The sequence below is a fragment of the Elgaria multicarinata genome, chromosome 9 (assembly GCF_023053635.1).
Source record: "Elgaria multicarinata webbii isolate HBS135686 ecotype San Diego chromosome 9, rElgMul1.1.pri, whole genome shotgun sequence".
Classification (NCBI taxonomy): domain Eukaryota; kingdom Metazoa; phylum Chordata; class Lepidosauria; order Squamata; family Anguidae; genus Elgaria; species Elgaria multicarinata.
The window spans coordinates 60,685,375-60,701,629 of NC_086179.1; the positions used below are offsets into that span (position 1 = coordinate 60,685,375).

Here is a 16,255-nt window from a genome sequence, read left to right on the forward strand (position 1 = left end):
CAAACCTCCAGGTGGCTTTCTTCCAGGAGCTACATGTAGGTGTTAAAAAGCATGAGAGACAACATAGAACCCTAAGGCACTCCAAAGGGCAGTGGCCAAGTGGCGGAATTGGAGTCCCCCAGCATATGCTACCTCTAGTAGCAGAGGCAGTAAGCCTATATACACCAGGTACTGGGGAACATGGGTGGGAGGAGGGCGCTGTTGAGCCGTGGCTTGCTTGTGTGTTCCTGTTCAACAGCTGGTTGGCCACTGTATGAACAGAATGCTGGACTGAATGGACACTTGGTCTGATCCGGCATGGCTCCTCTTATGTTTTTATGGCTTCATCCCTTCAGAAACAGTGTTGACTATAACTATCCTTCCCCCACCCTCATATCCTACTAGTATGCTTAACTGAATGGGAAGAACAAAGAGGTACGTTCTCCCAGTCATTAGGGCAAATGGCAGGGTGGAGGGGGCAATTGCTGCATTAGAGCCACTGCTCCATCTGACCTAGGGCATGGCTAGACAGGGCAATATCCCGGGGATCGCCCCGGGATCATCCCTGTGCATCCACATGACGCACAGGGGATTGCAGGAGCAAGGAGGGATGATCCCTCCCTTTCCCCAGGATATCACCCTACCCTTCTATCCTGACTTTTCCCGTGGCCCTGGGATGATTCCAAAACTGTGGGACGTGTGGCTGGGCATCCTGTTTTCATCCCGGCTCTTTGCAAGGAGCCAGGAACTGGGTACGGGGCACTGAGCTCCTCAGGAGCTCTGTACCCATTGGGGGTGGGGTGGGGGGAGCGGGACTATTTTTTATTTTAAAAAGTGGTCCTGCGCTCTTTTTCGATAAAAATAAATAAACAAAATGGCGGGCGCAACGTCCTCCATCCTCCTGGGATGTTGAACGCTGCGTGTAGACACAGGGCGATGATCCCAGAAGTAAGTCAGGGATCGCCCCCTCTCTGGCCCTCCCCTAGCCTCTGACATTCCCCTAGCCTCTGAGACAAAGCATCCCATTGCCCTCTCCTCCCAGCTAGCACAAGTGACAGCAGCAGATTTTACGACTTGAATTTACTGGGGGAAGTCTGTTTGCACAGTAGTCAACACTTCATAAAGTATTTTACTGTGAAACACGCTGAACAAACTGAACAAATAAGTATACTTGCTTCAGTAAAACCCATAGCAAAGGCAGTACTAACCCAGCCTCAGTTATCAGTGACGATGTTTAAAGAAAAGAGCTCTTCACGTATTCTCTTGCTTGGAGTCTTATTCTTTTCCCTTTGCTTTCATACTTTCCACATATTACCAACCTTGCACACACATCTTGTTACATAAATAAATAATGGGAGGGGGGAAATCATCTCTCTGAAACACAATCACTAGTAGTTAAAGGAAATGCATGGAAAGAACATCTGGGGTAGGTCTGGTGCATAATTTTTCTAATGTGACTTCATCTGGTTTCTTCTATAGAAACGCTGCACAACAATAAAAGCTGATACATCTTTATTGAATAAGCTATTAAATCACAGATGTGAACATGGGCTTATTCCAGTTCTATGGAAGTAATTGTCATGTAGGTGCTATATTTCTATGTATAACTTTAGACATTCCAGAACCTTCTTTTAAAGCAAATCTAAAACTAACCTCTGTCTCCTTTTATTTCACTGGATACATAGTGTGCTGTTGGGTATTGTACCATAAAGTATTTTATTAGATAAGATAAATTATAAATAGCTCAGAATATTAAATTCCCATTTATTAAATTGCTTTGTTAGCAAATTCTGGCTATAAAAACCTGATTGTTTATTTATACCGACATTAAAAAAATAAACACACATTCCAGAGCCGTTATATCAAAATAACCCAGTGTGTCAGTAGTTGGGTCAGTGCATTTTTGGACATACTGATGGGTGTTCTAACAGTTGCTCAAAAATGCTAGATTAGTCTACAAAAATAGAATGGGAGCAAATATATTTATTACATTTATATCTTGCTTTTCTTCCAAGGAGCCCAAGGTGACATACATTATCTTCCTCCTCTCCATTTTATCCTCACAACAACCCTGTTACATAGGTTAGGCAGAGAGTCAGTGGGGCTGTTCGTACATGACATGCACCATGGGTTATTTAACTCATAATAAGGCTGTGGGACATGTTCCGCTGCCATTCTGAATATACAGCTCCTGCTTGGGAGTTATCATGTTGTACAAACGTGGTGCATAACCCGCATAACCATGGTCTGTTTTATGGTTAAACAACCCTCTCATAAACCACACTCACTGGATTCGCACAACACGACAATTCAAGCAGGGATTGCATATGCAACTGGGTGCCCAAGGATGCTGCAACTCGTTGTGGAGTAAATAACCCACAACAAGCTGTGGTGTGCTGTCCAAATCTAGTCAGTGACTGGCCGAAAGTCACCCAGTGAGCTTCATGGCCGAATGGGGACTAGAACCTGAATCTCAAGAGTCCCAGTCCAACATTCTAACCACTGCAATATATCTGGCATGGACAACTTAGTGGCACTCTGTAGTTTTCCTCTTCCACCTCTTCCTGTACCAGATTGGGAATGTGAAATTCAACTTCCTCCTATTGGGAAACAATATCATGACTATTGGGGCTCCAGTCTCTCAGCAGCCTAGTTGGAAAAAGCCATTGTTGAAATACATAAGGTTAGAGTGCATCAAAAACCATAATTTGTTTGACGTTTTGTATACATAATCAAGAAGAAAGGAATAATAATATGGTGGCCAAGAGAAATTTAGGTATAATTTTAAAGTTAAACTTTCTTGTGAAGAATATGTGCAGGAAGATTAACTTGTAAAAACACTTTAATTTAAAGAACATTTTTATTGGCAAATTAGGCAAACAGAAAAAATACATATGGTGTAAATATGTAGTCGTTTATGAGTTTTCGAAAAAAGGAGTTTCGTCTTGGCAGGCCAAGAAAACGTACTTTTGGCAAGGGTCAGGAGGTGACTTTTTCTTCTTCAGGCTGAGGTATTAACTGAACACATATTTTCATAATGGAATAGAATTTTCTCAGTTCATATTCGCTGGTGAATGGCCATTATATATGGCTATAGAAATCAAAACTATTCCTTAAATCACTGAATATCTTGTTAGCTCCTGCTTTCTGGTCTCATTGGAATCAGAATCTGGTTGCATAATATAATTATCACTGTTTGTCCTTCAGCTAGTTGTTAGCCTTTTCTGATGTCACTCAGGCCTCAGCTAGATGAGGGATCGGAGGGAGGCAATTTCACGACATCGCGGCCGCCATTTTTTTCTTTTAAAGGAGACGGCGCGCTCGTGCACAAATCATGTGTTTTTTTAAAATAATAATTTTCCACGCTGCCCCCACCCCACCCCCGATGGGCACAGAGCTCCTGAGCAGCTCTCTGCCCCATGCGCAGCTCCTGGCTCATCACGGTCACTCGTGAGGAGCCAGGACAAACCGTAAATAGATTTCATTTTCTTTGATATCAATTTGTGTTTCCATTTTTTGTTACCAGATTCTGTGCACATAGTTTTTAACATTTGGATTTGTTATGTTTGTCAACTAAACAGCATTGCCGCCATGGGATTTGTGTCAACAAAGAAATGGAAAAGCTTCCTATAGATGGAGAATGGGGATCCTGGGGACCTTACAGTTCATGTACCAGAACATGTGGAGGCGGCATCAAAAGTACAACCAGATTGTGTAATCGGCCTGAGTATGTGTTTGTTCTTTCTTTTAGATATATGTGCAATGATTTATTTGTTTATATATTTAATTACATTTCTATACCACCCAATAGCGGAAGTTCACTGGGCGGTTCACCGAAATTAAAACCACGAAGTACAGCATAAAAGTATTATAAAATATAAAAACTTAAAACTGCTGTATAAAAATACCAGAATAAAACTAGCAGCAATGCAGAGATTTAAAACACAGTTACAGATTTAAAACAGACTGGAATGCTAAAATGCTTGGGGAAATAAAATAAAAAAGTTCTTCCTCTGGCTTTGAAAAGAGCATAGGTGCCAGGCGAACTTCTCTAGGGAGCTCATTTCACAGCTAGGGTGCCACAGCAGAAAAAGCCCTCTTCCTGGTAGCCACCTGTCTCACTTTGTTTGGCAGGGGCTCCTGGGGGTAGAACCCTGAAGATGATCTTAGAGTCTGGGCTGAGACAGTCCTTCAGATAACCTGCTTCAAGCTGTTTACATCTTTGAATGTTAATACCAGCACTTTCAGGCCTGGACACCTTAGATTTTGGCTAACATCTTATTTGAAAGCTACAATAAATTAGCAATGATTTCCCACAGAAGTACAAATAACTACAGAACATTTATCATTTCATTATATGAGCGATTGTAATCACATACTCACCTGGAAGGACTTGCTACTTGCTTCAGGTGAATATATGAGTGGTTGATTGCAAAGTTCTTTTCAGGTTTTTTTAAATGCAAAATCTGTGGTCACACAGCAAGCCCTATTGATGTAGAATGCTATTTTGCAATTCTACTTAGGACCCAAAAAACCAGACATTACTTTAAATCCTTGTCTTTCAGCTACACCTTTTTAATTTTTACTCAAGAGTATGTGTGTGTGGGCCTCATCTAGAACTGAACCATATCGTGGGTGGTACAGGGCTTCTGAGAACAGCATTGGACCCCTGTGCATGCTATAGAGTAAAAATAAAAATAAAAAGAAGTAACTGGTACACACTTATTTTAAATAATTTTAAGTCTGTTTTGTCCCTTAGTCAGATCCAGACAGGCATGGTTATTTGCTTCTGAACTGTTAAAAACATATTGCCATATTTTGGAAGCCATTTCATCAAGAAAAGCATAGTTGGTTGAACCATACTTGGAATATAATTTCAATGGGTTGCTTGAATTTTAAACATGGAATTATGATATTGTATGACTTAAACATAAATGAAACATACACTAATCTTTATTGTATAGATTGTAATAAATTGTGGGTTTGTATAAATCCGCCCTTTCTGAAGTGCATATGGTGTAGGCTTAGAATAACGCAACAATGGTTTTGAAATTGCCTGGTTGTGCAATCATGTCATTTCATACTTATTTTCCTTTCACTTTGTAATGGTTTAAATGGTTTCCCACTGACTGTTATTTTTTGAGTACTGTTGTTTTCATTGTGATTTATGACCTCCTGTAAACCGCCCTGGAACTTTTTAATTGAAAGATGAAATAAAAATGTTTAAAAATAAATGAAAACAACATCAGAGTAGATTAGGTCTAAAAATAATGTTCATTGTGTCCTGATGGAAGAGTTTCATTTAAATTATAGCAGTATGCTTACTTCAGAAGATTTATGTCTGAGTGTCTGTCCTTAACATGCCTGAAATGCAATTTTCATTAGGCCAAAACATGGAGGAAAATACTGTGTGGGTCGCAGGATGAAGTTTCGATCATGTAACACTGAGTCATGTCCAAAAGGCAAAAAAGATTTTCGAGAGCAACAGTGCTCTGAGTTTGATGGCAAACATTTTAACATCAATGGACTAACATCTACTGTACGCTGGCTTCCAAAATATAGTGGCAGTAAGTAATCAGAAACCGTCTTTCTTAACTAAGCATTAATTTTCATAAATTAATGCTTTTTATATTGTATTTTGTATTTGTGTTTTAAATTTGTTTGTTGTTTTTATGCTCTTCATGGTTTTAATTTTTGTGAACCGCCCAGAGAGCTTCGGCTATTGGGCAGTATAAAAATGTAATAAAATAAATAAATAAATAAATAAAAATAAATCTTCACAAGTGACAAAAACATACTTGGCTTTTTTGCCCCAACAGTTTCTATGAAGGATCGCTGCAAGCTTTTTTGCCGTGTTTCTGGCACAACGTCCTACTATCAGTTGAAAGACAGAGTTGTTGATGGCACTCCATGTGGAACAGATACTCACGATATATGCGTTCAAGGCTTGTGCAGGGTAATTCATGTCACAGTGGTGATTTTATATACAACAAAACAAATCCTGTTGAAAACTATCTAATCTTATCCACATGGCTGAAGCAGTAGAATTCACTGGTTCAGTTCAGTTTGGAGTGGATTCTAATGACCATGTCATTTGTATAATGAGATCTTGCCCTGAAAGGTGACCTAGAAATATTTTAAATAATAAATAATATAAAGTCCTATAAAGGCATCATGTCATTAGTTACCAAGTGACCTATAGCCATAAGTTGGAGGAAAGATCCATGTCAGGGTGTTATCACTATGGCAATGTGTAACTGTAACTCTGACTTTTCACCAAACCATGGATTGATGATTGGGAGTATTCCATAGGATCCTCTACCTCCACGCTCTCTGCTTGTACAGCCATTTCCCCTTCCATCCAGATTTTGAGACACCTATGGTTAGCATTATGTTTGCTTCATGATTTTCAGTAACTTAGTATCAGAACAATTAAAGCCATGGTCAAAGTGGACTTGCAAATTTTGGTATGGTTAGTAAAAAATATCAGGGCAGATGTAATACTAACTATAATTACCCGCAAAATTGAAAGGGAAGATGGAATGCCCACATGAGAAGGGAGGAAGAAGGGAGAGAAATGTACAAACTCGCACCTGCTCCTATTAACTATGATTTGGCAATTGGACAGTGCTTCACCAATTCTGTGTGAATCAGTTCTTAACAGGTGTCTGAATCTAATGCAATGTACACATTAGTGATAAGTGAGGTCTCAGGTTCTGTCAGGTTGTCTTGCAAATAAACTTAGCTACTTACACCCCAAATCTGGGAACCGGCCTGGATTTGTCCCCTACCCATCTCTTTCAGCCTTGCCCCAAAGCCCATCTCTCTTCTTCCATCCCACTTAGTGGCTGCAGGGGCAATGTGGCAATTGCAGCAGCAAGGGCAAGCCACGGGGAGACAAGAAAGGAGAAAGGTCTCTTCCCATGTTTCTGTGTAGCTGCCCTGCATAGCAACTGCTGGAAAAAGTAGTTTTCTCAAGAGGTTCTGCAATGACAGTAAACTGTGGGGAAACTACATTTCTCAGGTGCTACCTGTGACCTGGTGTTTTGCTACACAGGGCATCAGATACCAGTGGAAGACAGGCCTCCTTCCCCTTTCTCTTGAGCTTGCTGTACAACTGGAGTGCAACTGGAGATTGGGGTGGGAGGGAAGGAAGGAAGATAAACATTTGTGTGGGCAAGTGTGGGTAATGCGAGAGTTGGGGGGGTTAGAGGAGAAGAATTGTGGGTTGTAATACTTGTGTCATAGTTGAGGTGAGCACCATAGCTCCCTGTTTGTTGTATTTCTGAGCTGAGAACCATGGTACCATTAGTAATAGATTCTTGGAAATAAGTTCTGTTGAAAATGCAAGGATTTCTTTATAAACACATGTGTTTAGGATATGGATATAGCATACTCAGAAGCAAAGTTTTAAAAAGTTATCATAACATTTTATATCCATTATACAGGAGTGTATAATGGATACAAAATTATAAATTAAGAAGGAAAACCATAGCAAAAAATGTAATTGGTAAAGCTTACATCCCTGTATTTATAAAAAAAATGGATTTATTGGAAGTTACACAATTTGGAATTGTGTTCAGTAATTTTTGTAGATAAGAAAAGTTGATTGTAAAATTTTGCATAACAACCTGTACAATTTAATTCACCAACATGTATTTCATAATATGTTAACAATAGTTCAATTTGTTCACTTGTTAGGAAGATGCCATCAAACTTTCTTAGATGGTCTTACTTAGTTAGTTAGTCTTACTATTAGCCAACACACTTTGGTATGAGCTTGATTTTTGGCATGTTCACTAGTTTGGAAATCTACTTTTATAGACAAGGAATTTAAGTCTTTATTAAAATACTAAGGGTGCAGTCGTATGCATGCTTATAAAGAAAAACATCCTATAACTCCCAGCATGTGGGCTGGGGAATGCTGGGAGTTATAGGACTTTTTTCTGTATAAATATGCATACAATTGCACTCTAAATGAATTATTAATTGTAAAATTTGATACGTGAATCAAATGTATTTTATAAGGTTAAAATGAAAATTTTGAATTACGTGTAACTTATTTGAGTTCTGTTGTATGATTGTAAAAGCATTTTAACATGTTTCTTCAAGCAAGCAGGCTGTGATAATGTCTTAAACTCCAAGGCAAAAAGAGATAAATGTGGTATCTGTGGTGGTGATAATTCTTCATGTAGGACTCTTGCCGGTACCTTCAACAGTGCTCATTATGGTACGTCTGTTCTTATATAACCACCTCTATCAATCTATATCTGTATCTATATCCTTTCTGTATTCCAGTTTATTTATTCATTAATTGATTTATTAACCACTTTAGACGTTTACAGCATAAAAGTTTTAAATCCACAATGTCCAAAGGTAAAATATTTAAATTAGAGAAGACAAAATGTCTTAGTTAAAACATTTTTTTTAAAATGAAAATACTGCTCTTAAGCAAAACATTTAAAATCAGAGAACTAATAATCAACAAACTGGGAAGTAAGCCTGGATGAAAAGTTAAGTCTCTAACTGATGCCTAAAAAATGACACAGTTTATCAAGGGGGAGAACATTCCACAAAGTCGGCACCACCATGGAGAAGGGGAAGAGGTATTGGGAGCCTCAAAGGGAAAGGGGGGAAATCGCGGCTTGGCCCCTTCCTCCAGTGCCACTATAACTGCTGAGCACAAGTCTGGATCCAACCAGTTAACTGTTATGTATGGTGAATACAGTTTTTCTTTATTCCTCCTTGAATGTGGTTATCTAGTGGCAGCTTTTTTTATTCTTGCAGAGGACACAAAACAGAAAAGGCTGAATTAATTTTTCAGATTTATCACTAACAATATTTCATAGAATTAATCTATGTATTCCAGGCTATAATATTGTAGTAAAAATTCCTAAGGGAGCAACAAACCTGGACATGCATCAGCACAGCTATTCAGGGAAGCCAGAAGATGACAACTATCTTGGTAAGCATTTCTGATGATTAACTGTAGGCTGTTTTTTTCTGTGAGAAGTACCAAATTCAGGAACTCTAAAATGCCTTAGGTAAGATACAGATTTGCACAATATCACTATTTATTTTTACTTTATTTATTTTAAAATATTTATATACCACAAATTATAAAAACAATACATCGTTATAAAAGCACAACAACATTTAGACAAGTTCATGGTTAGGAAAAGAAAGTACATTTTTAATAATAATCAAAAGCACATGATCATCAGTGCCTGACTATCTCCTGCTAGATTAATATTGACCTGGTTTGCACATTACGGCAACAATTCCTGGGTTGTTTAACTGAAGAATTGCGGAGATGACCAGAATGATTGCACATGAATCATTTCTCCTTTTAATTAGCAACCCTGTTTCATGATGTGTGAACCTGGAAACTCTGTGTTGTTTATGGTTTAAACTACAGAAAGTTAACCCGACAGCAAAATGTAGGTTAAACAACCCAGGAATTGCTACTGTGATGTGCAAGCCAAGTCAATGGGTTACCCTTGCGCTAATGCAATAGCCCCTGTGGAAAACAATGAGCAGAGAAAATGATGTCAGCCAAAAATGTCGTTGTCACAGTCACTATCTTGGCATAGGACCCAGTGTGAGATTCCTGGAGAGACTTCCACTTCCCACACTTAAGTCCTCTCATCTGAGCCTCACTTATGCATTAATGATGTGAAGGGGTTTCCATGGACTTATTGGGACTGCACTGCTGATTCCAAGCCCCAGCATCAGACCCTCTGCATCTGTGCAGGGAAAGCCAGTGTATGCACAGGGTGTCTCAGTACCGTGTAAGCGTGTATGCACACAGCTGTTCATTGTAGGCTTCTCCCATTCATGCACATGGCCAGTCATGTATTTTCATTTTCCAGTAATCTCACGGAACCCCAGCACTTCCCAGTAATCTTGTGCATCCACCTTTGCTCAATTAACATGTAAGGCCCTTGTAAGGGAGTTCTACTACTTCAGGAAATAATGTGATACTGCTATTTTGTATTGCTTGCCAGTATACAGAAGAATGTACACAAATAATGACAGATGAATGGAAGTATGTTGTTAATGTCATCAGATTCATTGATGTGTGTTTTTAAAAGAACTCTGTACCGAATATTTTAATCCGTGAAAGTTTCAAGTAAGCATGAAGTAAAGATGCACTAATGATTATTGTCTCTGTTAACATTGTTACAGCATTATCAAATACTCAAGGGAATTTCTTCCTGAATGGAAATTTTGTTGTAAGCCTGTCTAAAAAAGAAATCAGTATGTATGGCGCTGATTTTGAGTACAGTGGTTCAAACAACACTGTAGAGAGAATAAATAGTACTGGTCGGCTTGAAGAAGACATACTTTTGCAGGTGAATCTTTAATGAATAATAAGCATTAACATTGCTTATACAACAGAAGTAAGGGAAAATTCATTGAAAAACAGTTTTAAAATCTTTGTTTAGGTGTTGTGTGTGGGGAATTTACACAGCCCCGATGTTCGTTATTCATTCAATATTCCTGTTGATGAGGGGAATGATCTGTTTACCTGGGACTCGTATGGACTTTGGCAAGACTGCAACAAAATGTGTCAAGGTATTTTCATTTTCTTCCTGATGTGATGTTTAAGATATTACAGAAGTTATTGTCATAAACTGTCATACTGTATTTCTTGTTGAGCTAGATGCGGTTTGACTACAGTATTGTATATAGCAATAGGTCAAACGTTGATATGTTAACTTTATAATTTTCAGCTTAATGGTTTTACAGTTAAAAACATAAGCAAATTCTAGTTATCAATCCCCTAGCTTGAAAAACAATCTTGAAAACATGAATAGAAATGATGTTTCTAGCCCGGTATATCCCAAATGTTTGGAAAATACTCTTTTATTTATGAAATTTCCATGCAAAGAAAAATCTGTTGAATAAATTACACTTTGCAAGTTTATTATGGACAAGACAACCCTGGGAGTCTCTGGAGTATTTTATAAAGCTTCTCAACATGTTGTCAAACATTTAATTACTTGCAACCCAAAGTCTGTTTAGGTAGATTGGCACTTTTCCCACTTGTGACCAGGGGATGAGAGAGCCTCTATTAATGATTACCAAGACAGGTCTCTTTTTGCAGGGAGAGATGAATGTAAGGATCATGTCTCTGGAACAGCTTCTGATGGCAGCTATAAGCTGTGCTGTATAGCAACCTCTAAGTGTCCTTGGACCTCATTTGCCACATGTTTGGAACTTTTCTTCTTCAAAATGAACACAGCAAGGAAGGAGAGGAGGGAAACTAAAATGGAAAGCATTGATGAGATTAAGCTAATTTTTAAATAAAAAGCAAAATAGCATCTTCTGCCATCTTGTTCTTCTAAAAATGCTGCTTAATTTTTTTCTAAATATTCTATTTAAGGCCTTCGCAGGAGGAAGGTTAAGTGCATACGAAGGAGTGATCATTTGGTGGTGTCTGACCAAAGATGTGAGCACATAACACTTCCCACAGCTGTAACAGAACAGTGTAACACAGAATGTGAATTAAGGTAAAGATAAGAAGAAAGTGGTTATAAGTAGGCTGATTTTCAGTACTCTTTCTTTGGTTGATGTACATTTATAAAATGTATGCGTAGATTAGGATTTATTTAACACATTTACTCAAATTTCTATATATTTTCGATTGATTATTAAAAGTTGAAGTAATTTATGATGTGTGATTCACAAATTCATTTAATTCACTGCATTTGGACTTTTCATTCAATTTATTTAAGTGGTTCTAAAATGTCTTAACTCGGTGTTTCTTGAATTGCACTATTAAAAAGTAACAAATAAGCTTAATTTTTGTTTTGTTTGCTCCCTATGCTATTTGGATACCTTCATAATTTAGGTTACCTTTACACACTAAAACATATTTAGTTTTATATAATAGTTTATACTTATAGGTGGCATAACCTTGGCAAAAGTGAGTGCTCAACTCGGTGTGGTCCAGGGTTTCGGTCTTTAGACATCCACTGTATGAAGTACTCTGTTTCAAAGGGACTGAATGTTCCAGTTGATGATAAATACTGTGCTGATCAGCAGAAACCATCAACCCGAGAAGCCTGTCATGGAGACTGTCTTCAAACAAGCTGGCATTACACAGGATGGTCAGAGGTACACACATACAAAAGTACAATCTTGTACTTTTATGATTTGTTTTTGCAGTAATGTATGTGCTGCAGTCTTAGTTTATTTTTGTATATATAAACAAAGTTACATTTTTGCATAAAGTAGCCGATACTTTCAAGGATAAGATTTTTTTTAAAAAATTGTCAAATCTCAATTGTTTATACTTAATGGTCAGTCAGATAAGTTATTGTATGTGACTAATAGCCATTACAAAGAACATAACTTAAAATATTATGTAATAGCAGAACGTAAAATACGAGTCAGATCACTTGCACAGTCTGCTGCAATAATGTTTTTAAAGTGACTGCATGGATATGTTTCAAAGCTGTTTTATATATAACATAGGGATTGAAAGTAACCAGTAAATCTTCACATAGATATTTTTACCCTGCAAAGGTGCCAAAATTTGTCCCAAGAACATCTTCCTATGGTTTTGATATAAAGGTCAGCACAGTAAATAATGTGAGATATACTCTAGCATTCCCAAATGGAGAGCCATAGATTTCTTGGAAGTTGCCTAACTTTCCATCCAAGAATGCTGTAGGCGTAGTTTGAAAATGTAATTCGGTAAATGAACTTCTCAATGAAGCAAAAGAGAATGTGTGTAGATACTGGGCTCTTTCTTGATCCATTTTAAATAAACGGTTCCATTGAGAAATAATTCAAAGTCTGATAATGTCCAAGTCCTGATTATTATCTAGCTTATGCAGTTGGGAAATAAGATGCTCAATTTATCTCAATCTGAATTTGGTGTAGATGCAACCAGAGAAGACCGTGATTTCATCTGTGCTTAGATTCCTTAATCTGCCTTGATTATATTTTATATGTATTTAATAACGATAGATTTCTTGTTTGTTTGTTGCTTTCTCAATAAATCAGTGTTCTAGGAGCTGTGGACGAGGTGCAAGAACTAGAGAAGCTTTTTGTATGAACAACATTGGCCGTCGGCTTGCAGACAGAGAATGTCATGAAATTCCAAAGATTGTTACTGAGAGCTGCAATGAGTTCTTGTGCCCCAGTTGGACTGTTAGCGACTGGAGTGAGGTAATACATGCCGATTGATTTCACATTGCTATTTGACTTTGAAATAAATATTAAGTTTATGTAGTGGCCATTATCTGGCCCAACATTATTATTATTTATTATTATTTATTACATTTATATACCACCCCATAGCCCTCTATGGGCGGTTTACAAAAGTTAAAAACAGTGAACATTAAAAACAAATATACAAAATTTAAAACCATAAAAAGCATAAAATATAAACAAAAACAGACACTATCTGTGGAACATAGTGTGTAACTGTCATGGACGTGGGCACTGCCATACCAATATTAATAAACATCAAGGTAGGTGTTTACATTTACTTTTACATTTACTGGAGATCTTGGTGATGGATGGGAAAGTAGGTTGGATGGCCTAAACAGGCCCTGGCATACACTTACATCAGAAAATTAGGGTTGGTCATACCCCAGAGTTTCTCCTATTAATATGAGGAGGTATCTAACTGTAGGTTATACCTCTTGCTCAGAAGGCATGAACCATGTAACTTAGTTCTTTCAACTTTCCTCTCTCCCTGCCTTTGCTCAGAGCAGAAACTAGTCTTTCCTCTTTTTTTCTGCTTAACTCAGGCCCTCCTAAATACCTCTTAAGCATCTTGCCTATGTTATGATTTCTTTCCTTCTTTTTATCTTTCTTTTTTCCAGCCATTCTGTAATTTCATATTCTCACTTCCTCCCCTCTTTTCATAATCTCTCCAACGGCTCTCTCCAAAGGGAAAATGAGTCCATAAGCCTGATCACAACAAAAAAGGAAGCATATGAGGACTATTAAAAACTATCTGGCAGCAACTTCCTTATCAGCGTGGGAAACTCTTACAGAGTATCACCTCCAAAAGCTCTGCTAAGGCAGTGAAAAGTCAGATTCTGTTGATAGTAAATCCCATTAACTCTGGCAGTTGCTGCAATGGACAATTCTCAGTCCACTCAGCCAAAGTATCCTCCTTGCAGATGGTCAAGACATAACACTCTCCAATGAGTCTGCCATTTTGGGAGCCTGTCAACTTCCTTGGGATGCTCCAAAATTGGTGTCATTTTCCAGGATCTGCTCTGAGAACAATAGTAGTGAAAGCCACTAGAGGGAGCAAAATAGCTATTCCCTCTCAGCTTCAGAAGGAGCCTTGGACAATAATGCTGATTCAGTTTGCCAAGCCTTTCAGGATCAAATACGGACTTCCCCTAGGGCCTTCACAGAGCAACCCCTCCCATCTTCAGAGCTTTTTACCTGCTTTTCCCCAGAAAGATTTTGTGCAAACAGTAAAGGAAGATATTCCTTGTCAAGTACCTTTTAATGACATAGTAAAATAAAAATGGGCTGTACCCTTAATAGCAGAACATCTAACAATTTTGTCCAGAAGTTTTTATACCCTAGAACAGCAGGCCATGGGGTATCTAAAGGTTCCCTTAGTGGACATTCCAATAGCTACTTTACTATAAGGGGCTATAGTACCACAAAATAATAATACCCTTTAAAGGGCCGCAGGTAATACTCTCCAAAGAGTCTGCCATTTTGGGGATAGGCTCCAGCACCTTGGATAGCTCTTTTAGAGTGCTTGCCAGTCCTGACAAAAACCCAGAATGGATTCACAGCCCTACCTAAATTGGTGTGACCAGCCTCCACTGGTAGGAGGAGATATAACCCACAGCTGGATGGCTCCAAGACTAACAAGAAGGAACTATTATGGTGTTCCTTTCCCGGTCATTGCACTAACACTTTGGAAAACTCTTTCAAAACTTCGGCAAAAGCTGGCAAACTGTTCTTTGTACAATAGAAGAAGGAAGATCTGTGCTATTATGGTAATGAATAAAATAACAAGCTATGAGCTGTTACGGAAGGGAAGAATGGACTCCATTCAGGCTTTTCAAAACTGCTGAAGGCTACTTATTAATTATTTGAACAGGCATAGGCCACAAGATTAGCAACCTTAGACATGCTACACATGTGCTCAGCTAAAGCATTGTGATTTGTGTGAATGAATGTATTTGGATTTTTTTAAAAAAACCAATGGGGTGGGGAAGAGAAAATGAGCTACCTGAGCCCAAACATCCATTGTTTCAATAAAACCTTGTCATTTAGAAGGTCATTTATTTATTTTTATACCATTATCAGAGCTTGTAATTTGCCCTTGGTGTGAGAAATGAAGCATTGAATGAAGATTCTATTAATAATAGTTTTTCCCCAGTTATGCAGATTTTATCATAACTATTGTAGCTTTGTTGGAGAAAGTGGTGCTATAAAATGGTTTCAATTCATTTGCCATTTCTGATGCTCTAACCGTGCAGTGCCCTGTCACTTGTGGGAAGGGAACAAGGCATCGACAAGTTTGGTGTCAGCTGAACAACGACCAACTAGAAGACATTTTCTGCAATCCAAACTCTATACCAGATTCAGTGAGAGCATGTGAACTTAATGAATGTGCAGCTTGGCAAGTGGGACCCTGGGGAGTAGTGAGTATGAAGAAATTCTTACATAATATTCTTACCTAATATCCACTATACAGCATCCTCCTAAACCAGCTCAGAAGGACTCAAGAAGGCTTGAAGAAAAGACTTTGAGGAACATATGGAGGAGGCATGTTCTAAGGAGGCTGTTCTAAGATTTTTTAAAATTTCCTTTATTTATTTATATTACACTATTAATAATTAATGTCCCAGAACAGTTTATAATGTAATTTTTTAAAAATAATAATAAAATTATAATGTAATTTTTTAAAAAAAATAATAACACATAAAATAATTTTTAATTCATAAATTAAAAAATAAAATAAAAGACATAACTGGCATAATACACAATTAAGGGCACAATCCTATGCATGTTTAGATAGGAAAAAAGGCCTACATGCCCCATGCTGGTTGGCGGATAATGGCAAGCGTAGGCCTTTTTTCTCTGTCTGTATATGCATAGGATTGTATCCTAGAATATCATTCTTCCAATCCTATTTCAAAGTACAAACCATTAAAATGTCTTATGGAAAAATGTCTTAGCAATATGACTGAGAATGACCGGAATGCCAAAAGGGCTGATGGCAGATAAGCTTGAGCAGAGTGAAAGGTATGAGAATGGGTGGCAGAGGGAGGGC

At 38.0% G+C, this 16,255-nt stretch overlaps 1 protein-coding gene across 1 annotated transcript in view; it reads left to right on the top strand.

The window, feature by feature from the left end:
- ADAMTS20 (ADAM metallopeptidase with thrombospondin type 1 motif 20) overlaps window positions 1-16,255 on the top strand; it is a 94,327-nt gene that overhangs the window by 35,974 nt on the left and 42,098 nt on the right. Inside the window, exons 12-22 of the mRNA XM_063133983.1 lie at window positions 3,561-3,706; window positions 5,365-5,546; window positions 5,799-5,935; window positions 8,092-8,209; window positions 8,849-8,944; window positions 10,168-10,334; window positions 10,428-10,557; window positions 11,369-11,495; window positions 11,892-12,102; window positions 12,997-13,161; window positions 15,459-15,623. Of these exons, the coding sequence (XP_062990053.1) occupies window positions 3,561-3,706; window positions 5,365-5,546; window positions 5,799-5,935; window positions 8,092-8,209; window positions 8,849-8,944; window positions 10,168-10,334; window positions 10,428-10,557; window positions 11,369-11,495; window positions 11,892-12,102; window positions 12,997-13,161; window positions 15,459-15,623 (1,644 nt within the window). The remainder of the gene's footprint in view (window positions 1-3,560; window positions 3,707-5,364; window positions 5,547-5,798; window positions 5,936-8,091; window positions 8,210-8,848; window positions 8,945-10,167; window positions 10,335-10,427; window positions 10,558-11,368; window positions 11,496-11,891; window positions 12,103-12,996; window positions 13,162-15,458; window positions 15,624-16,255) is intronic.